This window comes from Sorex fumeus, unplaced genomic scaffold, assembly GCF_029834395.1.
Source record: "Sorex fumeus unplaced genomic scaffold, SorFum_2.1 ptg000035l, whole genome shotgun sequence".
NCBI classification, from domain to species: domain Eukaryota; kingdom Metazoa; phylum Chordata; class Mammalia; order Eulipotyphla; family Soricidae; genus Sorex; species Sorex fumeus.
Window position 1 is genome coordinate 25,008,262 of NW_026606092.1, and position 25,509 is coordinate 25,033,770.

The window sequence follows — 25,509 nt, forward strand, 5'->3', positions numbered from 1 at the left end:
AGATTTTTTAATCCACAGCACTTGCTCACTTCATTCTTTTTTTTTGTATTTTTTTTATTAGTGAAACACCATGAGGTACAGTTGTAGATTTACAATTTTTTTGTGCTTTGGTTTTGATTATACAATGACCAAATACCCATCCCTCCACCAGTGCCCATTTTCCACAACCATGTATAATATCCCTCCTACACTCATGCCCCCCATCCCACCCTGCCTCTGTGGCAGGGCATTCCCTTTTGTTCTCTCTCTCCTTTTGGGTGTTGTGGTCTGCAAAAGAGCATTGAGTGGCAATCATGTTCAGTCCATAGTCTACTTTCAACATGCATTTCCCCTCCTGGGAGGATCCTCCAAACACCCTTTATTTGATGCTCCCTTCTCTATCTGAGCTGCCCCTTCCCCTACAATGCCCGGCTGGCCTCTAAGCTATGGAGTAATCCTCCTGGTGCTTATCTCAGCTACTCTTGGGTATTAATCTCATATTTTTTTACTTTATATTCCCCAGATGAATGCAATCTTTCTATGTCTGTCCCTCTCTTTCTGACTCATTTCTCTTAGCATGATACTTTCCATGTTGTACCACTTGTATGTAAATTTCATGTCTTCATCTTTTCTAACTGCTACATAGTACTCCATTATGTAGATGTACAAAAGTTTCTTTAACCAGTCATCTGCTCTTGGGCACTCAGGTTTCTTCCAGTTTCTGGCTATTGTAAAGAGTGTTGCAATGAACAAACAAGTGCAGATGTCATTTCGACTATACAATTTTTCTCACTGGGATATATTCCCAGGAATGGTATTGCTGGGTCAAATGGGAGCTCAATTTATAATTTTTTGAGAATCGTCCATACTGTTTTCTAAAAGGACTGAACCAGTCGGCATTCCCACCAACAGTGAAGGAGTGTCCCTTTCTCGCCACATCCACGCCAGCATCGGTTGCTTTTGTTCTTTTGAATGTGGACCAGTCTCCGAGGTGTGAGATGGTATTTCATTGTGGTTTTGATCTGCATTTCCCTGATGATTAATGATGTAGAGAATTTTCTCATGTGCTTTTTTGCCATACTGATTTCTTCTTTGAGAAAGATTCTGTTCATTTCATTGCTCCATTTTTTGAGGGGTCGGATGATGTCTTCTTGTGGAGTTCAACCAGTACTTTGTATATCCTTGGTATCAACCCCTTGTTAGGTATGTATTCAGCAAATTTCCTTTCCCATTCTGTAGACTGTCTTTGTATTTTGGTCCCTGTTTCTTTTGAGGTGCAGAAGCTTCTTAGTTTAAGATAGTCCCATTTATCTATCTCTGTTTTCACTTGCTTGGCCAGTGGTGTGGCATCTTTGAAAATATCATTAGCTTCTATGTCATGGGGGGTTTTGTCAACTTTGTCTTCAATGCACCTTATGGTTTCTGTTCTGATGTAGACGTCTTTAATCCATTTTGATCTTACTTATGTACATGGTGTTAGGCAGAGTTCTGAGCCCATTTTTTTTGCATGTAGCCATCCAGTGATGCCAGCACAATTTGTAAAAGAGGCTTTTCTTACTCCACTTCATATTTCTTGCACTTTTATCAAAGATTAGGTGATCATATGATTGAGGGGAGATGTCAGTGTATTAAACCCTGTTCCACTGGTCTGCAGTTTTGCCTTTGTTGTAGTACCATGCTGTTTTAATTATTACTGCTTTATAGTCGAGTTTGATCATGCTCACTGATTCTGTTCTCAGCAGCTGTTATTCTGCTGCTGAGGCCTTCCACTGAGTTTTTCAATTCGCCTACCAGGTTTTTCAGGTCTGACATTTCCGTTTGCATTTTTCTCATTTCTGCCTTCAAATCCTCTTGTCTTTTATTGGCTTTGCTTTCCATTGTTTCTTTTAGTTCCCTAAGCTTCCTAAGTAGGTCCCTTTTGAATTCCTTGTCAGAGAGGTTGTCTGACACTACAGTACTGTTGGTGTCTTCTGGGCTAGACTCTTCAATAAAAACTTTGGTGTGCTTTTGTGTTGCTTTACCATTGTGACCAGTGTGGTTTGGTCCTTTATGTTCACTGTTTTATTCTGCTTGATATGCAGTGTGAGTTGAGATAGGCTTATGAGTTATTAGCTACTGTGTTTCTAGTGACTGAGCTAACCTAGAGAAGGTTCCATCTAAGAGGTTAGCTTATGGTTCCTATGGCATATGTAATGGGAAAATATTTTGCTCCTGAAAGGGTCCCTGGCGCTGGGTGCCGGGCTGTACCTGGTTGAGTGAGGAGAGAGTGCCTTGAGATGTTCAGCTTTGTTGCCGCCGCGAGATGGGCCTCAGTTCCCGGCCCGCGCAGATCAAGGGAGAAAATCGGTTATTCTAGGGGATCGAGCTAGCTTCACATGTTCAGAGAGAGTCCCAAGCCCTGGGGGCAGGCTGTACCTGGTTGAATGAGGAGAGAGTACCCGGAGACGTTCAGCTATGTTGCCGAGAGATGGGCCTCAGTTCCCGTCCCGCGCAGATCAAGGGCTAAAACCGCACTTTCTTCTTTTTATAATTTTAATATCTAACTTATTTTCATATGTGCATTAATTTACTCTCTGCATAATAAGCAAATTTGATAAGAAAATAATAGTTATGGTTTATGAAGAATAATAATTTGTTATTTAAAAGCTGGAAGAGTAATCTTTACTGTAATAATCTCACTCTGTCTCCATTCACTTATTCTGTTCAAAGCCCTTGCTTTTTTATTTTTTTCTGTAATAAACCCATTTTCATGAATATTAGTACTTGAGTCAAATGTCCAGACCTATTCAACTGAATGCCAATTTAAGATGTGTTCTTACTAATCCTCTTACTTTTGAGACGTTACTTTTAATTCCCTTGTTTGTAAAATGTAAACATTACACAGTATGAATATTTAGCCTCTTTCAGTCTCAAAAAAATTAACTTCATATCTAGGCTCTTGATTAACTTATTAGTACATTTGTCTTTGCCTCACTGTAAATTTTATATGCTATAGAACAAGAAGGTTTATATGTACATATGTGTTTTCTTAGATACTTATGGAAAAATTTCTTTGAGATAAAATTCTATTAAGGACTTGACTTCTTTTACTACCTTTACCTGTTACAAGTATGTACTGTGCATCCCTTTCTCCTCTCTCAGGGTATCAATGTGGGTATGGAAAGCATTTAAAGACAGTAAGGTAAGCTCCAGGTAAATTATCACAGGAAAGGATACATTTATTCGTTGTCATGATGACTACAAACATAATAAGTTTTAAGACTAATTTTTTTGTCCTTAAATTTTTATTAGTGAAAGACCATGAGGTACAGTTGTAAACTGTACAAATTTTTGTGTTTGGGTTTTAGTTATACAATGATCGAATACCCATCCCTCCACCAGTGCTCATTCTCCACCACCACTAATCCCAGTATCCCTCCCACCCCCTATCCCCTCCTTCCCACCCTACCTCTGTGGCAGGGCATTCCCTTTTGTTATCTCTCTCATTTTGAGTGCTGTGGCTTGCAAAAGAGACATTGAGTGGCAACCATGTTCTTTAAATAATACTTTAAACTTACTGTGACCAATATGCCTAACTAAACAAGAGCATTTATTATTATAATTTACATTTTCTGATGACTTCCTGGGGTTATTCAGCTAATGATTATGAGCTATATCCTATTCATCTGCATATGTGTTACAACTATATATGTGATACAGTGCGGTTTGCGCCTGCAGAACTGGGGACAACAAGGTTATGTCTATGTCACTGATGGTGATGTGGGTGTGGCGTAGAGGACAAAAACTGCAGATTTGCACCTGAAGGTACTAAACAATTACTAAACAATTTTGCCTATTAACCAAGCAAGGTTAGAGACAACTAAACTTGTGCCCATTTGTGCTATCTCTTCTGGCTGTTCCTTTATTTTCATTAAACTGCTCAGTGAAATGATGAATTCAGGTGCTACAATGTTTTTTCTTTTTGATGATCAAAGATTAAAAAAAAAACACACACACATAACTCAATAGAAGTCAGATTGAAAATGGACATATCAAATAATTTTCTATAAGAATAAATTATTCATAGTACTTCAAGTGGGGGCTGGAGTGATAGCACAGTGGTAGGGCATTTGCCCTGCAAGCAGCCGGCTTGGACCACCTGAGTTTGATTCCTTGGCCCCTCTCCGAGAACCTGGCAAACTACAGAGGGTATCTCGCCCGCGTGGCAAAGTCTGGCAAGCTACCCGTGACATATTAGATATGCCAAACACAGTAACAACAAGTCTCACAAGTCTCACAATGGAGACTTTACTGGGCCCGTGCTTGAGCAAATCGGTGAACAACGAGAGGAGAGTGCTACAGTGCTATTTCAAATGGTGCTGCCTTCTTACCGAACATCTAATTTAAAGGGAAACAGAGGTTAAAGTAAAAAGTTTCAAGATATTTTGTTTCTCATAAATTATAATCTTCATAGGACAAAACTAATATTAAAATTGCTCTTATTTTGTGTTTAGTTGTCTCTAACCTTGCTTGGTTAATAGGCAAAATTGTTTAGTAAAAAGAAATAGCCGAGCCTTTGTTTGTTATCCTCCATTCATAGTGGTAGCTCATTCAAAATTTATTTTGTCAGTAAACAGTAAACATTTGTGTAGAAAAGAGTCTTAGGAAAATAGTCTCCTTTGTATTGATTGCATATTGATCATTATAAATTATTTCTAGCTTCCAGGATCAGACTTATTCTATTTTAAGTCACTGTAATTTGTGTGAAGATCTTCTTTTGTGTCATACCAATTGTCCCTTTCTAATTTGTTGTGGGGAAGGCACCACTCAAAGACTACTCCTGGCTCTGTGCTAAGAAACCACTTCTGGTGGAATTTGGGGGAACACATGGGGATTCAAGGGTAGAACCTATGTTGACCACATGCAAGGCAAGAGCTCTACCCACTGTGCTTTCTCTCTCTCTTTTTTTAAATTTTTATTAGCAAAACACCATGAGGTACAGTTGTAGACGTACAAAGTTTTGTGATTGGGTTTCAGTTATACAATGATTGAGTACCCAACCTTCCACCAGTGCCCATTCTCCACCACCACTAATCCCAGTATCCCTCCCACCCTCATCCCCCCAATCCAACCCTGCCTCTGTGGCAAGGCATTCCCTTTTGTTCTCTCTCTCTTTTAGGGTGCTGTGGTTTGCAAAAAGGGGAATTGAATGGCAATCATGTCCGGTCTATAGTCTACTTTCAGCATGCATCTCCCCTCCTGGGCAGATCTCCCCAACACCCTTTATTTGGTGCTCCCTTCTCTATCTGAGCTGCCTTTTCCCCTAGCTTGTGTGGCTGAAGTCATGAAATTTACATACAAGCTGTACTACATGGAAAGTATCATGCTAAGCTAAATGAGCCAGAAAGAGAGGGACAGACATAGAAAGATTGCATTCATCTCGGGAACATAGAGTAACAAAATAAGGGACTAACACCCAAAAATATCCACTGTGCTTTCTCTTTAATTTCCATCCTATTGGATCTTTGCAGTTACGGAACTAACTTTGATATGCTGGTGAATACTAATGGTGTTTCACTGGTAATGGAAGATTTTATGTTATCTCATCTATAAGAGTTATGTTTTTCATGAAGAGTTGTGCATTTATCTAAAAACTCTTATTTAACAGTAGTTAAAAATCATCTGGGACTGGAGCAATACCACAGCAGAGAAGGTATTTGCCTTGCATGTGACCAACCCAGGTTCGATTCCCAGCATCCCATATAGTTACCCGAGCACCGCCAGGAGTAATTCATGAGTAGAGCCAGAAGCAACCCCTGTGCATGGCCAGGTGTGACCCAAAAAGCAATAAATAAATAAACAATTAAATGAATAAATAAAAATCATCTTTTTTTTGTTTTCCCCCATTATGCTTACTGTCTTTAAAAGTTTTCCATTTTTCATTTTCCTTAATTTTTGTTCCATTATGCTTAGTAGGACACTTTGTGCTCCTATTCACACATAACTTCTTCAAATATGACATAGCTGAATGTTATTAATAATTTTTTCCATCTTACCATAATGAATTCGATATGCCAGACACAGTAACAACAAAGTCTCCAATGGAGACGTTACTGGGCCCGCTCGAGCAAATCGACGATCAACGGGAGGGCCTTACCATAATGAAACTGTCAATAGTGTTTTGCTAATAGAAGTAAAATATTGTAGTTAAATATTCTTTCCAGCTACAAAATGATATGCTTATTTGCCTCTCCCATTTTCTTTTTCTTTAGTGAAGGAAGATTTTTTTATTAAATACATTTACTTTGAAAAATGTGAGAGTAGAGAAAGAGGGGAATTGTATTTAAGAGAGAAATAACTAGTCAATGAAACAGAGACAAGCAAGAATTATGTGCTTTCAAGGGAGAAAATGGCTTTGAAAGCTATTTTTTGAATTAAAAAATATGTTGTTAAAATATGTTGTTTAAATTGAGAGTAGTTTGTATACTTGCTATTGCTGACCTAATAACTAAGCAATGGCCTTGGAATGAAAACAAAGTGGAGAGAAGAACCTTAGTTAACCACTGGGGACAGATTATATAGAAACCTCTTGTCTGACCAAAGACTCCTCAAACCCATAAGAATGAAAATTGAGAAGTTGATTAATTAAATCAACTTCATTCGCTCATGTTAGATATATATGAGCTGTGGTGCCTCTGGCTGTATTGAAATGCACAAAAAGGATTTGTACTAATTGAACTATAGGAATAGGAGTCAGGAGAGTTGTCCAAGTGCTGACTCTCAGGTAAAATAAGACATCCACGGCCTTAGGCATTTTTATAAGCATGCTGTACTCTCACTTATTTCAGACAGCTTAGCATACTCAGAACAGCGGGTGGGGCATTTGCCTTGCATGCAGCTGACATGGTAGACCCGAGTTCAGTTCCTCTGCCCCTCTCGGAGAGTCCCTCCAGAGAGTATCTTGCCAGCAAGGCAAAGCCTGACACACTACCTGTGACATATTTTACATGCCAAAAACAGTAACAACAAGTCTCACAATGGAGATGTTACTGTGCCTGCTCGAGCAAAAAGATGAACAAAGAGGGGAACAGTGCTAAATACTACATTCCAATAGAAATTTTATGCCTATGTAACACTATAAAATTTGAATATATTATAAAAATTAGAGCTTTTTTTAAAAATGGCAACTTTGAAATGGATTCGATGGCAATCAATTTATTATTATGTTGATAAAATTATGTTAGAAAGTACTCAAGACAGTTTGATAATGTTTAACCCATTTTTTAAGTGTAAAGTTTATTTGAAGAAATTGAATCATCTACCCTCTCTATTAATTCTAATACATATATATATATTAGAATTCTAAAATCTCAGATAAATTCTGAAACTTCATATCTATAAAAATATTTTAACTTTAGAAATGTTTTCTTTCCCACTTTTTGAAATATCATTTTGGAGATTTTAGGCAATAAATTAACTTAAATTTGTTATGGTATTTTTTAAACATTTTTTAAAATTTAGACAAATTTTATACTTGTTTATCCTCACTTTCTTAATGACAGAAATCATTTCTAGGAAATAATGTCGCTAACTAGAAGGATTTCTCACTTTTGCTTAAGTGAAAACTTTAACTTAAGGAACATTAAGGATGTTTTTATAATAGTAAATATTTATTTCTAGCTTTGCATAAAATTATCACACTATTCTAGTAATAGACTTTGAAAAAATTGTGAAACATGTATTAGCCATTGCTCTATTTTTATACAAGTTTTGTAATTTGTGATATAGTTCCCAGTTGAAAATGTTTAAAATCTTATTTAAGTCAGTATTTACCTGCATTCTACCTTCTATGTGATCTCTATGGCACCTTAGTTTTGTTTTTTTGTTTGTTTGTTTTTTAATGTTACACATCTGTTAATTATATTTTCTCCAATTCTTATTGAGGCACAGTGTATTATAATACTGTTGAGGCCAGAGATAAAGAACAGAGAATTAGGATTTTACTTTGGATGTACAACAACATGGTAATCTTAAGTATTCACATTAAAATGAAGAAGTTTGTTTTAATTCTTAATTATATGAATAAATGCCTCATTCCTTTTGAATCTAAACTAGACACCATCAACAAAAAAGTCAATGACTTTTATGACAGTACTTTTATTGTTATCTAACTTTATCTTAATTATATTTGAACAATCATGTTTCCATGTGCTAATACCAAGTACCTTTGTATCCACGTATGATTATTTGACTTTTAAATGCCACCAGCCTCCATGTATGCTTAGTAATCTAAATACTGAGATATTTTGAATATAGAATCTCTCAGAGTCAATCTTGGAGGGTTTTTAAGGAGTTGCTTCAAAATAAAATGTAAAATCCACATAAAATCCATGCCTAATATCTCCTACTGTTGTATCTGAAACATATGTTGATTAAAAGAAATTCCATCGAGGTTAGATACAGTATGCTTCTGTTATCAATGTATACATAAAAAAGAAATTAGTTATTCGTTCATCCTTTGTTATATAAGGATTAAAGAGGGAATTTCTCTGTGCCTAAAAAGGATAGAATTAAAAGTTTCCAAATTTTCACATAGAACGTTCTAAATTTTTAAAATGTAGGAGTATTAATATTTATTCAGGGGCTGCTCCAGGCTTTGCACTCAGGAATTACCCCTGGCAGATATGGGATGCTGGGAATCGAACCCGGGTCAGATGTGTGCTAGGCGAACACCCTACCCACTGTACTACCACTCCAGCCCCTCCACATTCCCTTTTTTTTTTTTTATCAAATCACCATGAGATACAGTTACAAAGCTTTCATGTTTGAGATTCAGTCCCACAATGATCAAACGCCCATCCCTCCACCAGTGCACACTTTTCACCACAGTGTCCCCAGTATATCTCCCACCCCCTATCCCAGTCCTTTACCTGCCTCCATGGCAGGCAATTTCTCTAATACTCTCTCTCTACTTTTAGACATGTTTTGCTAGAATTTCCCCATCACCATTAAAGCCTGCCTGCCAGGGGCAGATGCTAGATGTTAGATCACATTTTGAATATCATGGGTGCCATGGACACATGCTTCTGGAATCCTAGATTGTAATGGTTGGGTTCTAGGGACGTTTAGGGCATTAATCATTTTGGGATTCAGTTGGGCATCTCTGGACCAGGACTATCGATGTACTAAGATGGCACCCTGTGGCACATTGTGGGCATGGCAGCCAGGCTGACGGGTCGTCGGGGAGCTGGGTAGGAACTCCGGCACCTTTGCAGCCATGTGGCATGGGGATTTAATCCTGGGACTTGCATACCTGGATCTTGCTTGTGGAAGCCCTTGGTCCCCAAGATTTATCTGGAGTAGGCAAGGAAAGTGTACCTGCTCCATCTGGGGTGCCCCAGTGAAATTGGCCCTGTATAGGGCCTGGAGAGATCTCCAGCTCTGTGGTGTCTTCTGAGACTCACTACTGAGTTTCTGGTTCTTGATCTCTTTCAAGATTTATTTATGGGTCTCTGAAGCAAGGTCAGTATAGAGTTTACAGAGTGGTGCTGGAGTTGGTTCATAGGGGTGACTGCCAGTGCTTCCATGTGTAGTGGGAAGTGGAGGGAGGTCGCCCACCCCAACTCTGTGAAAACTTGGAGATTTTAGTCGCAAAACCCGCATATCCGAATTTTCAGCAGATTGTATGTTGGTGAGGTCTGTCCTGAGAGGGTGGAGTCAGGCCAGGGATATTGCAGTGAACTTGTATTGTGGAAGCAAGCAGCTTATAGGGCCTCTGCTTGGTCAGGCACACGTCAACCTGCCACCCTCTGATTTATCCCAGTCTGTTCAGCCATGCGCAGGTTCAAGATTAACTGTGGTTTTTGATCTCTTTCAAGATTTACCTTAGGTCTCTGAAATAAAGCCAATTAATGAGCTTGCACATCTGAGCCAGAGGTGGTTTGTGGGCATGGCTCCTAAACACCTAACTTTTGGCTGTTTAATTTCTTAGTAAACTTGGTCCCAAGTTTCTGGAGTCAAGCCAAAAGCCCAGGGCAATTTTGGCGTGTCAGGAAGCCTGAAGGCACCATCAGGCTGCTGATCCACTCGCCTCATAGGTATAGGTTATAAAATTATTTTAAAAATTGTAATAATTCCTTTGTTTTCCCAAACATAAACCCGTGCATATGTACATTTGCATTTAAAAGCACTCTCAGTTTATTTTGTCTAAGGGGGGAAATTGCTACTAATTTACTACTACTAGAAGTAGTACTGCACTGTTGTGCACTGTTGTCCCTTTGCTCATGGATTTGTTCAAGCAGTCACCAGTAATATCTCCATTGTGAGACTTGTTGTTACTGTTTATGCCATATGGAATATGCCACGGGGAGCTTGCCAGGCTCTGCCATGTAGGCAGGATACTCTTGGAAGCTTGCCAGGGTCTTCGAGAGGGTCAGAGGAATCGAACACGCCCTACCCACTGTGCTATCGCTCCAGTCTGAGAAAAGCCATCTTTGGATCATTAACAAAATCTTTTTTTTTTTCATATCCCCAACAATGGCACAATGGTAAGGTGTTTGCCTTGAACGCAGCCAACCCAAGTACAATTCCCAGCATCCCATATGGTCCCCGAGCACCACCAGGAATGATTCCTGAATACAAAGCCAGGAGTAACCCCTGAGCACTGCCAAGTGTGACACAAAAAGAAATAAAATAAAATAAAATACTAGAAGTAGTAGTAAAAATCTATTACTTCCAATTACTGTGACTGTATCACTCATCCCATTCTCATCGATTTACTTGAGTGGCACCAGTAACATTTCCATCTGTCCCAACCCTGAGATTTTAGTAGTCTCTCCTTACTCATACTTCCCAACGCTGCCATATTGGAGGCTCTTTCAGAGTCGCGGGAATAAGACCCATTATTGTTATTGTTTTTGGCATATCGAATATGCCATGGGTAGCTTGCCAGGCTCTGCCATGTGGGCAGGATGCTCTCAATAGCTCGCCAGGCTCTCTGATATATATATATATATAAAATTATATTTATGTATATTTCCCTCTGTGATTTGTTTCCTACTGCCTGAACCCCATCAAATATAGTATGGTAATTATGGAAGATAGGTATGAATTTTCTTATGATTTGTCAAAGCCACAAAGGCCAGTAATATGTTCACTCATATGTGAGGCTCAGCCTGAATGTGTGGAAAGTGGCCTGGAGCATGGTGGCGGTTGGGTAGTGGAGGTCTGCTGCCAGGGCTGGATCCCTTGGGGCAGGGAGAGCTCTCATCTGTCCCCCTCTGGGGCACCCTGAGTGAAAATAGCCTGGTATGGAGTCCGGTGGCATGATTATGGGGGCCTCATTTTATGTTCCCTTCCCAGAGAGGCATCCATGAGTTCTGGAGGGTGGTCGATAAGGAGATTATCGGGTGCCTGCAGGAGGTGGCTTATAGGCATGATCTCTGGATCACAGGAGACTAGGGGAAGCAGGCAGAGGATCTCTGCTCTGGGGACCTGTTGATTCCAGAGTCCAATGTCACAAATTTTCTCATTACCTGGGTTTTGTGGAACTTAATTCCAGGCAGCTTTACACGCGCTTGGGGTGAGTGTATGACTGAAGTCCCATGAAGTCCCAGTACTTCTAATAATAACAACAAATTTGTATAACATGTATTATAAGCCAAATATTATTTTAAGATCTTTAATATGCTAATTAATTTTATCATCAAAACATCTGATAAGTTAAACACTCAGTATTCCCACTTTTTAAGATCTGGAGATTAAAGGTTAAAAAGAAGTGTTTGATCAGTTGGAGACAGTGAGTGGCATAACCTAGGTACTGAGATTAAGAATTCATGATAATAATTACTTTATTAATTCACTGAAATATTTTATTTTACTGACCTGAGTTCGATTTCTCTGTTCCTCTCGGAGAGCCTGGCAAGCTAACAAAAGTATCCTGCCTGCACAGCAGAGCTTGGCAAGCTCCCTTTGGTGTATTTGATATGCCAAAAACAATAACAACAAGTCTCACAATAGGAGACATTACTGTTGCCCGCTCTAGCAAATCGATGAACAACGGGAGGACAGGGCTACAGTGCTACTATTCTACCAAATATATACTGTAAAAATAATATTTTTAGAAAATTACTAAATCAAAGTGTGTTAAAATTCTTTCAAGTTTTGTTTCTAAAAACTGAATTCTATTCCACTCTTTACCATTTACTTGTAACTGAGTGCATATATTATTTCCAGTTAAAGTTGGTCACTGTTAATGTGTAAGTCATTATATTAAATACACATTTTCAAAGAGTAAAAGGTTAAACATATTTTTAATTAATACCCATAAAAAAAGTCCCAAAACATTCATATATAGGTTCCCTAATACTGAAAAACTAGCAAATACAGATTTTGAAAACTTGTTATCTTCTGGAAGTATGCTAAGTATTTTAAATGATGTCATTTACATAATGAATTTTTGTCTAATTATCCTCCCCAGAATATTGCTTTCACTATTATCTTCACATTAAAAATGGAAAAATAATGATAAATGTGACCAAGTTGTATATCTAAAGGTCAGAAAAAAATTGTATACAGATACTATCATAACAACTTTATATATAAAGTAAAAAGTTTCAGGATACATGTCAAAATGAAAATTTAAAGGATATTTTGTTGAATAAGGACATTTTTATACTGGAGTAAATATTAAATGCAACACATTTTTTTTAATCAACTAGAATGATAAGTGAGCCTTACACTATAAAAAGCATAAACAGCAACTCTCTTTTCATTATTCCAAATAGGAAAGTTCTCAGTAAAATTAAGTGTCTATAAAGTAAAGACAAAATTAAACTTTTTTTTAAGCATAGGCACAATTAACCTGTGAGAATTACTCATATTGGGTGGTAATGAAGCAGATAGCTTAGTGAAATTGAGAACATATCTGATTCACTATAATGAGATTTTCAGTTAGATCAAATAACACATTGTATTAGTCATCCTGAGACAGAGCACAAGTTGATTAGCAGAAAAGGTCACAAAAGAAAATTATGTTGTTTTTCCAGAACAAGAAGGAAAATTATTAAAAAATAGGATCATTTTAAATACTCATTGTTTACACATATGCTTTTATTTCATAGTTGCATTTGAATACAGAAATCATGTTCTAAAGGAACTAAGATAACTCATACCTGTATTTTTATCTCATACTTAGGAAGATAATAGATGAAGATTTTCCTGGTTTTAAAATAAGATAAATTTATAATACTTTCTCATCTACTAGAACTACTGGACAGCTTAATAGATCTCCACATAGGAGTTGCATGACTTTTTTTTTTATCCAAGTTCTACTATTTCTTAATAATAGTCAATAAATTTTCAGTTTAAAGTATTAAAATTTATTTTACTACATTGAACGTGAATGAGGTGAAATTTCCATGCTTTATTTATTTTATAAAATTCAGTTAAACTACCTGTTTATTTTAGTTTATAGAAATTTTTAGTAGCATTCTTGAAAAAATTACCTGAATTATGCAGAAATGTTGCAGGTTTTTTTTGAGACTTACTGTAGAATTCTATGACAAAAACCTGTTTCAGACATTCAGACACGGGGTTCATGTGTTTCTGAAGGACCTGATCATCTTTTCACACACATGTTCAAATTACTCTAATTATTCAAATTACATATTACAGATTTGAACATGAACATTATTTAACATATTGCTGTTAATTTACCTTTGGGTGTTCTGTGTAACCGCATTTTTGTTCAGACTTTTATTTCTTGCACTATCTCTCCTCTCCTCCCCTCTCCTCCCCTTCCTTCCCCTCCCCTCCCCTCTCCTGTCCTCCCCTCACCTCCCTTCCCCTCCCCTCCCTTCCCCTCTCCACTCTTTCTTCTCCTCCCCTCTCCTCCCCTCCCCCTCTCCACTCTTTCTTCTCATCCCCTCTCCTTTCCTCCCCTCCCCTCTCTTCCCCTCTCCACTCTTTCTTCTCCTCCCCTCTCCTCCCCTCCCCCTCTCCACTCTTTCTTCTCATCCCCTCTCCTCTCCTCTCCTCTCCTCTCCTCTCCTCTCCTCTCCTCTCCTCTCCTCTCCTCTCCTCTCCTCTCCTCTCCTCTCCTCTCCTCTCCTCTCCTCTCCTCTCCTCTCCTCTCCTCTCCTCCCCTTCTCTCTCTTTTCCTTTCTTCTCCTCTCCTCTCCTACCATCCTTTCCCCTCCCTTCCCCCACTTACCCTTCCCCTCCCCTCCCATTCCCAGCCCTTCTCTCTCTATTCTCTAATTTCTTATCACCTCTTCCCTTTCCTTCATTTCACACCTCTCCCCTTTCCTCTCTCCATATTTCTTATTCTCTTCTCCTCCTTTTCCTCACCTCTTCCTTACTCTGGTCTCCTTTGGGGCGGGGGGGGGGGGGCACACCTGGATATGTTCAGGGATTACTCCCAGCTTTGTACTTTCCATCAGAGTCAGAGGGACTACAATGGCTCTAGGGATTAGATCTAAGTTATGTGCATACAGAGCAGGGGCTTTTCTCATTGAGACAACTATGGCGCTCACAATTTTACTTAGGCAATCAACAAATTTTCTGTTTCTTAAAGACTATTTCAGTAAAAATTAATCAAGAAAGGGCCGATTACACAAAATTTTATACTAAATAAAATTAGATGTATTCTATGGTAAGATGATGATTGCAAAAAAGATCACACTATAAATACATCATTGATCAGAATTCATTAAAATATTTATTAAATAGAAATAATTAGTGAACACTATTGTAAAATGTTTCATCTTTTTACTTATTGACAGACCTGGACAATGTGGAAGGCATTGCAGTGGACTGGATTGGAAATAACCTTTACTGGACAAATGATGGCCATAGAAAAACTATCAATGTGGCAAGGCTGGAGAAGGCATCTCAGAGTCGGAAGACACTTTTGGAGGGAGAAATGTCACATCCTAGAGGAATTGTGGTAGATCCTGTTAATGGGTATGCCCTTTCTGATATGCTTTATATAATATGACATAGTAAATATTTCCTGTTTACTCATTCAGTGATAATTTTTTTCTTTGTTTTTTTTTTCCCTGAGAGGTGTGGTCTCCCAATATGGTGCTCAGAAAGCTCAGATTTATTCCTAGTGATTGTCTGCCAATCTGTCTGTTCAACATTAGAGACTGACGATGCAGATCTGTTTAGGCTGTGGTGTCAGGAATTATAATGGGTAATCCTCCAGATCTATGTCCAGTGATTTCGGAGGGACTCTAGGAAAACATCATGCAATATTCAGAAGAATATGCTATGCCAGGTGTAGAACCAGGTTAGCTGTACACAAGGTATGCAACTTAACACCATCCTAGCTCTTCATCTCTTTCAATTCTTAGGAATATGTAAGTTTGCATATAAATTTTCAGATTTGGACAAGTTACTGTTTTAGAAATTTCCTTTTCTAAAGTGTACATCAAGGAGATATGATGAGATAAATTAAATGAAGTAGATTACCTCCGAAAAATGCTTATTTCCTACTTTATTTATGTAAACCATATATTTTATATTTTATACAGCTTGACAAGGAGATTTATTTATTTCATTCAAGGGATTTGTCAATTTAAAATTTAAAGGCAATTAAATTTAATGTATTATTTAAAAGATAAATTTGTATTTATATTCTGTGTATCGTTATTGCAAAAATTCATATTGTTAAATATGTTACTTTGTTCATATCAAATAATCCTCATTATAATCCTTTGGTTTGTTTGCTGTTCTCATCCATTTTACAAGTGTAGCTGTTCATTGGTTTATAAAAAAGAATTGACTTATTAATAGATTGGGCAGACATTTAAACCTTAGTCATATGTCTCCAAGATTTTGTTCATATCCACTTTACTCCACTATAATTTAATAGTATTTATGGAGTTGGAGTTATAGTACAGTATGTATAGCACTTTCTCTGCATTTGACTGACCCAAGTTTGATTCATGGTACTCCATATGCTCTCCAAGTCTACCAGTAGTGATTCCTCATCAGAGATCCAAATGTAGTCCCTGAACACAAGCAGGATAGCCCCAAATTCTGGGTTTGTAATCACATAATTTCAGATGTAAACAGTTTTCATATAGCAATATCATCATATGGTACATGCTACTCATTTGAGGATGGACTATTTTGTGCAATTATGGAAAATACTTTTCTTGATTTTTGTGTCATTGTGTGAATCAATAAAATGATCTAGAAATACTAAAGAAATATTAGAAAAATTACACAATTTCAGAATTATAGAAATGCATTGTCTTCTAAATTTATGACTGTTTTATGTGTATCCCCCTCCCAAATTATATTTCACAACTTAAGATAGAACAAAATAAATATTTTTTATAGCTCATTGCACAAAAACAAGAAATATTTAATTGCTTGGAGTCATGTGATGATCTTATAACTGAAATCACCACATTGCTGTTCTCAGATTTATTTGGGTTGAGAATCTCACCAAATAAAATCAGCATGCTTCTTCATGGGATGACACTTAAACGAAAGAAAAACTCATTGAAAGTGTTTTTGTGAGACATAATTGCAAAGCAATTTCAGTGGTTTTATGTGTAGATTCTATAATTATCTGTTCCATTCCCAGACTTTAAAATGAAGTCATCTACCTGACCTTTAAACCAAGGGAATCTTAATTTTTAGAGGAAATATTTATTTTACACTGTCTAAAATATATTCAAAGCAAAATCTTTCAACTATGTCTTAAGCAGAATTACCCTTGTTATTATTCTGCTAGAGAATTTTTTTCCAACAGGGTTAAAGTGTCTTTATAATGCTCATGTACATGACATAAATATGGAGATACAGAAAAAATGATTGAAAGGAAATTTTGAGTTCATAGATCTATGATTCATTTTCTTTATAAAATTCAACAGTCCTCTTCAACATTACCTTTATTGAATAATATCTAATTTTGTTCAAAACATATAGAACCTACATAGTTCAGATTATTTGGGGGACACTCTGATTGCTATGACTTTTTTCCCCTTTTTCAGCAAGGCAAGATTTATATCTGTGTAATATCTTTCCACATACTGATCTTATATATCCCTCTGGTACCAGTAAGATTAATCTTAAACCTTTGCTTTAGATAAATTTTCAAAGAGTAGACTGTCATTATGCACTAACCTGAAGAGCAAACATATTCCATATATATCACATATGCATATATGTTAAGAAGAAAGTGTTAGGGAAAAGCAAATAGCTGACATAATAAGACTAACATGTAGAACTTAATTAAATATATTTGCGGAAGATCTTGAGCACATATCAATTTAAGTTGAGACTTAATTGAAGAAAAAGAACTAGCCATGGAGAATAGGTTGACAGAAAAGTTTCAGGTAAAAAAAATAGTTTATTATGAGATCTTAAGTTGGGCAAAATCTTGACATTCAGAGGAACTGAAATAAGACTACTGCATTAGGTCAATATCAACCCAGTCAGGGAAGAAATTGCCAATAATTTGAGAGCTTTTCTTTTGTCTTCATTGCAGGGAAAATATAAAGAACTGACATAGTGATATTTATGGCTCTCTCTCTCTCTCTCTCTCTCTCTATATATATATATATATATACACACACATATATATTAAAAGACCTTTCTGTTGAGGATAAATGAAAAAACTATAGAAGTAGAAATAAAAATATGTAAAATTAACAGTTTAAAATTGTTAGAGACTAATGTATATTTTAAAAAGAACAAATTTTGATTTGGATCATAGCACTTTTTTTAAAAAATTTTGCTTTGGGACCATATGCAACCATGCTCAGGAGTTATTCCTTCCTCTGAATTTAGGAATCACCCCTTGGTACTCCTACAAAAGCTCTATGGTGCCCGAGAATGAGCCCAGGTCAGCTGCTTGCAAAGCAAGTGCCCTTTTTACTGCACCATATCTCCAAATCATGAAAAAAATTATTGAAATGAATACTGTAGGACCACTGAGATAAATCAATGCCTGGATCATATGCCTAACAAGCACAGGCCCCTGCTTTAATTCTAGTACAGTACCACTCCTCAACACCAAAAGGGTGGTCCTGGTCGTCCTAAGAAATGCTGGACACATGTAATGTATCACATGAAGTGGCCCTGAAAACTTTTTTGGAAACTCCAAAATAAAATATAAATTAACAACATTTATTATAATTGTAAGGAAAACATTAAAAAGTAAAATCTCTAATTTATTCATGTGTTTTTCTAGACCATAATAACTATTTCTTAAGCAAAACTCAGAAGAAAATCACTAATTTTCTGTACCATAGACACTTCAAAATGTTACTTCACTTATGCTTTATGAAGTGTTCCATTGCCAATTAGAAAATCAGTAAAGTATGTATTTTTATTAAAATTATTATTAATTTATAAATATTTTCATCATTAAAAACAGTATGTCAATGAATTGTTCACTATGAGTTTTTAATCTGGTATTGTCTTATCCACCTACACATTCCCCCATGTCCCCCCACCACACAGGCACATACACTCACACGAATATACATACCTCTCCACAGCTACTTATTACTAATGAGATAAACCATAAAATGCATCCTCCACAAATTCACTGAATATTTTAATTTGTGATTGTACTATAGAGGAATAATCAACTTTCTAAAAGTCACAAGAGAGAGTCCTAGAGGTATTTATTACAGATTCATGAGAGTGTCACTGTCTAATTGTATAGGAGCAGGGGAGTACTGGCAGCTATGATGTAAGTTATTAAGGTTAGAGCAAGAGGAACATGAAGGACTTAATGGAGCATCAAGAAAAATAAGCAAGATGCGTTAATGTTGAACTAAAAGTATAGATTTATTTTACTGATATCAGAATACTTGGAAGTTTATGAGGACGAAAGTCTTATTTGCAATTAATTATTTAGAGATAATGTGATAGCAATATAGCAGCAGCATATAAAGCACCTAACAAAATTTACCTTTGGGAAGGTATAAATGATTAACTATCTGTTGCTTTCATAGCACCAGAGAAGTGGAGGTGAGGCAGGAGACTTTGAAAGACCAGTTTTGTTAGGTCCCAGCAATTGTTTAGTAATAATGCTGGAGCAAGAATCAGTTATTGTGACATTATTTCTCAAACTCTTATCCATAAATAAACTCACTTCCTTCCAATAATTTCATATTTGTCCATTTATGATGAGGGGCGGATGCGTAATATCTGGCAGTGCTCAGAGGCTACTGCTGGCTCTACTTTCAGGATTCTTTCCCAACGCAGTGCTTTGGGAACCATATTGTGGTCCAGAAAATGAATCAGGCTTGGCTGTGTGCAAGGCAAACACCTTTCTCTCTGGCCATAATTTATCCTGTTTTATTTAGGGTTTGTGTTAATTTTTGAGGGACACATACAGGAGCTATTCATGTCACTGCATTCAAGGATTACTCCTGATAGTGCTCAGGGGACCATATCATGTTCTAACGATTGAACCCAGGTCAGCAATGTGCAAGGCTAGTACCTGTAGTATAGCTCTGACTATCTTTCCATCCAGCCAGAATTTATATTAATAATTTATGTCCCTATGTCTCCAAACAAAACTGCCTTGTCTAATGATATTTAAAATTTCAGGAAAATATCAATAGACATGAAAAATCATTTCCCTTTTACTTAGTTGATTAATATAATGGAAGTCAAGGAGTTATTCATAATATGAATAAGATTAGAACAAATAAATTACTCCACTGTCATCCCTAATTTGTACCAATAATAAATCCACTTTAAGAACATGCAGGATAATTTATAAATAATTTATTTTTATTTAATAAAATTCTACATTATCAATGTACTTTCTCAGTTTTGAAAAAGTCATATTAATATAATTATAGGTAGTAAGCAAATTTTAAAAAATAAAATGAAAAAATTAAATATTGTGTTACAACCTCTTTTTTTCCAAATCTTCTCATTTAGCTTACAGGATTTTTAGTCATGGTCACATACTTTCCCCACACAACCTCCTAAATTCTTTAGGATCTACAAAATGTGGGAGGTAGAGAATCTAATAAGGGCATTTTAGGGTCAACTGCTTAGAAAAGCTTTGGCACTTTATAAAGCCATTATGAGGTGACTGATTTAAAAACACACTTTAATTAATATCTCAGGAACTTTCACATGACCCTAAAACAACACATGTGGAGGGTTTTAACCTTATTCATGAGGGAATTGGAACATTAGCTCAAAGAACCCGCCCTACTGTTAGAGCTTACACAAAAGATTTGTTTTTAGAAGCAGATGCTTTTGTTTGAGATAGAAATTAAAACTCAAAACCTCAAGGTCAGTCAACCTGCTGTTATTAAACTTATGTGCAGTTAAATCATCTTCTGTGGGCACTGGGGTAATAATAAGCAGCGATAAAGCATAGATAATTTGCATCAGGAAGACAAATTAGACCTGGACAGACAAACTCAGTATGCCTGCGCCCTTTGGAACAAAGGCGATCCAATTGCTCGTCTTAAAAAATGATATTTCATCTAATATTAATTAAAGTGTGGAGTAGATTGTTAACTGTGTTGTGCACTCTCATGTCCAACTTTTTAATCGCATAACTGAATAAATGGTTTATAAACTGAGAAACAGATAAAAATAATTGTTCTCAAAAATAATTTATTAGACTTATTATAAACAGGAAGAAAACTGGCATTTGATATCATTTGTTTAATTAATAAAGGATTCCAATAAGTGCTTTGGGACTGGATATGGGTGTCCTTCAAAGTGTCAGAATTGACTTGCTCTCTCAAACAAATCTTTTCTTCCCTTAAGACTCTGCAGTTCTATCTTTTCTTTGTCATATAAGCACTAACTAGGAGAACAAAGCAAATTGATTTTAGATTTTGTGGAGGTACCCACTCCGAGGTGTTGTCCCTTGACATGTGGCTGTTTGCAATATGTGTGCTCTCTTGTCTTTAATATCTCAGTTGGATGTACTGGACAGACTGGGAGGAAGATGAAATAGACGACAGCGTGGGAAGGATTGAGAAGGCCTGGATGGACGGCTTCAATCGGCAGATTTTCGTGACTTCAAAGATGCTGTGGCCAAACGGTTTAACTCTGGACTTTCACATGAGCACATTATACTGGTGTGATGCCTATTATGATCATATTGAAAAAGTGTTTTTGAATGGAACTCACAGGAAGGTAAAAGACAAATACTGCTGTGATTAGCCCCCAGGCTTCTTCTTTCACAGAGCCTTGTTGTGTTGTGTTAAAAATACTTTCAAGTTTATTTTTACCCCTCTGAGGTGGCTGCCAGTCGCCTCTGTGGGGTTGTAAAAGGAGGCTGCACATTAAGTAGTGCAGCTGGCACTTGCCTCCAGGAGACCAGGCCCAGCGCACTGTGGTATGCCAGGATTTGTGGGACTTTCAAAAGAAGCTCCGAGGATATTAGAGCTGTTTTAAAATGTAATTTTCTTCCATTATTGATGAGTTTGCTATGGCCAAGCAACTCAGCTCTATTCAAATATCTTTAATACTTGCAGCCGAAATTTCACCTATATATTAGCAAAAAGTCATTATGATGCCCTTTATTTGAATTAAAAAGATGTATGGAGTAAGAATTGAAGCACAACAAAATAAACTTTAAACCTATCGGTGTGAATAGAATATCAGTTTTATCTTGGTACTTTTGGGAGAATCATGAAACAATTATTTAGAAATTCTGGCAATATTCAGGATAAAGTTCACAGTCCAGCAGAATCTTGTTGATAAACATAACTTTATGGTTTCTCCTTCTTTGGGTAGTGAGGAACACTCAACTCTGTGATTCTGGGGTTTAATATGGGACTTCCACACCTAGACTGTGTGCTTTAGCCCTTTAGGACATTGCCTTTTAATTTATCATATCAAAGCACACACAGCATTATTAACTGGCTTAAATGGTTGAAGAATGTAAAATAAAATATTATTTTATATTTTTGATAGTTTATTATCAAAAGGCAACCTTTGCTGGAGAAGTTTTTTTTTTTTTTATGGAAAGAAACTTTGCTTTGTGGATTCTGTTTAGAAAAAAATGCCCACTAATAATTTAAGACTATTTAAATAATGGATTGAATTTAACATGGTCTAATTATTTTTCCTCATGTAAATAAAGTTGGATGATATTTAACCCAATGCCATAAATTTCATAGATGCTACATTATTTATTATTCCTTTGAGGATATTGATATGTATACTAGATTATCCAATGCACATTATGTGATACATATATTGATCTATGGAGATGTAAAATAATAAAAATAAAAATAATCCCAGTAATGGGGCTGGAGCGATAGCACAGTGGGTAGGGTGATTGCCTTGCATGCAACCGACCAGAGTTCAGTTGCCAGCATCTCAAATGCTTCCCCAAGCCGCGCAGTGGTAATTCCTGAGTGTTGAGCCAGGAGTAACCCCTGTGCATTGTCAGGTGTGATCCAAAAAGCAAAAAAATATATATAATTAGCCCATTAAAACTATTCAATACATGATTATAAGTTGAATTATACAAAATGAAATACTTGAGTCTCTAATGCTATTATTTCATGTCTTCAATGTTTAATAAATTGTGTGATTGCAATAACTTAGACATCGTATCATTTTACTAAATTGTAAAATGTGAAAAATATTATGAGTTAAACTTTATTCCTCTAGAACCCTACATATAAAACACTTACATGATTGTTCTTGTTAAACAAAATACAACTAGGATATAAAGACTATGTTAATATAGTTGGTTTGAATTTAATCATCAAACTTTAAATAATCTGTCAGTAGTATTTCTTTGATCAAAATGCAAATACTTACCTTTTCTTCGTCTAGATTTTTTTCAATTTGCATTACTTTAATTGTAGTAGAATCTTGTTCTCTCCTATTCTCATTATTACATGCTTCATCCTTTGACAATTGGTCATGCAATATTGTAATATAGCTATATATATTTTGTACTAATTACTTGGGTCTAATCTTACCCCAGTATCTAACATGGAAGAAGTATAAGGCAAATAATTTTAATTTTTCCATTATCATATTTAGAATCTTATATGTAAGGTATTTCAAAATAATGAAATTTCATTAATATTTATTGTGTCCTTAAAAGAGAAAAATATGCTCACACTGCGGATTCCATTGTTTTAAATGCAGGAATAAAATTATGTGTTAGGATATTTGTTAGATCATCATCTGTTACACTTATTTGACTATTATTTGCTCTACATTGTTGTTGGTCCCAAAGGTGAGTGCTGATTTTTTACAATTTGTGTATATTTTACAGATTGTTTACAGTGGGAAAGAGTTGAACCATCCTTTTGGACTGTCACATCATGGAAATTATGTATTCTGGACTGACTATATGAATGGTTCCATTTTTCAACTAGATTTGATAACGAGTGAGGTGACATTACTGAGGCATGAAAGACCACCTCTGTTTGGGCTTCAGATTTATGATCCACGAAAGCAGCAAGGTATTAAAAAACTAATAAATTGCTTATGAGTTTTGTATGCTTTACAGTAGTAGCAAACCGGCTTTATTTTGATGCTGCTGCTGCAGTTTTAGATAAAAGGTATCCAGTCACTCCAATGTCAGAAAAATCTTAGATTTTGTTTCTGTAAAAAATGATTATTTCCTACTCAAAATAGACTGTGGAAGTAATTCAGCGTCTTATCCAAATTCTTTGTTCCTGTCATATTCACAGAAGAAATAGTTACCTAAATTTAAAAACAACTCAAAATTTTTAAAGATTAAGTATTTCAGCATGCAGAAAATTTAATGGAATTGTGAGAAATTATGAAAGTACATTATATAAGAAAAAACATGTTTTGAAAGTGTAGTTTATCAGGTTGACTCCTACTGGCTTACTCCTGGTTCTGGTTCTGCACTCAGGGATTATTTCTGACAGGCTTAGGGAGCCATATGGAACACCAGGGATTGAACCTAGGTGCAAAGCAAATGCCCTATCAGGTATCCCATCAATCAGGCAACAAATGAGTTTTCCTGAACCATTGATATTTACTAGGCTTGGAGATCTCGGCCCGGAACCCGCGTGGCTTTGTCCCTCTGCCAGTATCTTCATGTGTGCGGAGAGTGATATTTACTAGCCTATTCACATGACTCTGAATTTAGCAATTAAAGAAAGAAATTTAGTGAAGTATATGGCAGATATTTAAGCGTTGGAGCGATAGCAGAGCGGTAGTGCATTTGCCTTACAAGCGGCCAACATGGCCGACCCCAGTTCGATTCCTCTGCCCCTCTCGGAGAGCCCGGCAAGCTACCGAGAGTATCTCGCCTGCACGGCAGAGCCTGGCAAGCTACCCGTGATGTATTCAATATGCCAAACACAGTAACAACAAGTCTCACGATGGAGACGTTACTGGACCTGCTCAAGAAAATCGATGAACAACGGGAGGACTGTGAGTGACTGTGACATTTAAGTATTGAATTTAATTTGTCATTTCCTTTCTTTTTGGAAACATTCTTTTGTTTTGTTTCTAGTGACATACCCCATGGTACTTGGGAAGCTGTTTCATTGCTCATTAGTGCAGAGCTCCAGGGGATAAGTTCACTCATAAATGTGTGTGTGTGTGTGTGTGTGTGTGCATGTGTGTGTGTGCGCACGCACACGCGCACGTGCCACAGACAGCAGTGCTAGGGCTTAGTTCTGGTTCTGTGCTCAAGCATCACTCCTGGCAGGGCTTGGAAAATCACACCATTTGCCAGAGGTAGAATCTGTTGCAAGGCAAGAGCCCTAACTGCTGTCCTATCTCCCTAACCCTAAGTATGAAAGCTTGAATTTGAATGCAAATTATCAATACACACACAATAGCATTTCTCTTTTTTTTTAGGTGTGTTTGCTGGCCAGTTTTTTTTAATTTTTATTAGTGAAACACCATGAGGTATATATGTAGACTTACAAATTTTTGTGCTTGGGTTTCAACTATACAATGATTGAGTACCCATCCCTCCACCAGTGCCCATTTTCCACCACCAATGATCCCAGTATCCCTCCCACCCCTCATTCCCCCCATCCCACCCTGCCTCTGTGGCAGGGCATTCCCTTTTGTTATCTCTCTCCTTTTGGGTGCTGTGGTTTGCAAAAGAGGCACTGAGTGGCAATCATATAGCATTTCTCATTTTTATTTTCACAACTGCACTGCATTGTAGCACTGTTATTGCATTGTTCATTGATTCGCTTGAGTGGGCACCAGTAACGTCTCCATTGTGAGACTTGTTACTGTTTTTGGCATATCGAATATGCCACGGGGAGCTTGCCAGGCTTTTCCATGCAGGCAGGATACTCTCGGTAGCTTGCCAGGCTCTCTGAGAGGGGTGGAGGAATAGAACCCGAGTGAGATTTTCATAACATAACAAAATAATTATTACTTCATCTTGTATTTTCTTTTGCTTTGTTTGGGGTTAATATTCCACATGCTCCTTATATAATTGTTTATGTCTACATTTGATTCTACCTCATTAATATGAGCTAAATATACATATATATGCATATATATATGGGCTGGAGTGATAGCACAGCAATAGGGCGTTTGCCTTGCATGCAGCCAATATGACCGACC

General features: G+C 36.8%; 1 protein-coding gene across 1 annotated transcript in view; it reads left to right on the forward strand.

Annotated features, from left to right (window-relative positions):
- Nucleotides 1-25,509, forward strand: part of LRP1B (LDL receptor related protein 1B) — a 1,985,988-nt gene that overhangs the window by 1,134,883 nt on the left and 825,596 nt on the right. The window contains exons 12-14 of the mRNA XM_056117551.1: nucleotides 14,742-14,922; nucleotides 20,886-21,105; nucleotides 23,213-23,402. Coding sequence (XP_055973526.1) covers nucleotides 14,742-14,922; nucleotides 20,886-21,105; nucleotides 23,213-23,402 — 591 coding nt within the window. The remainder of the gene's footprint in view (nucleotides 1-14,741; nucleotides 14,923-20,885; nucleotides 21,106-23,212; nucleotides 23,403-25,509) is intronic.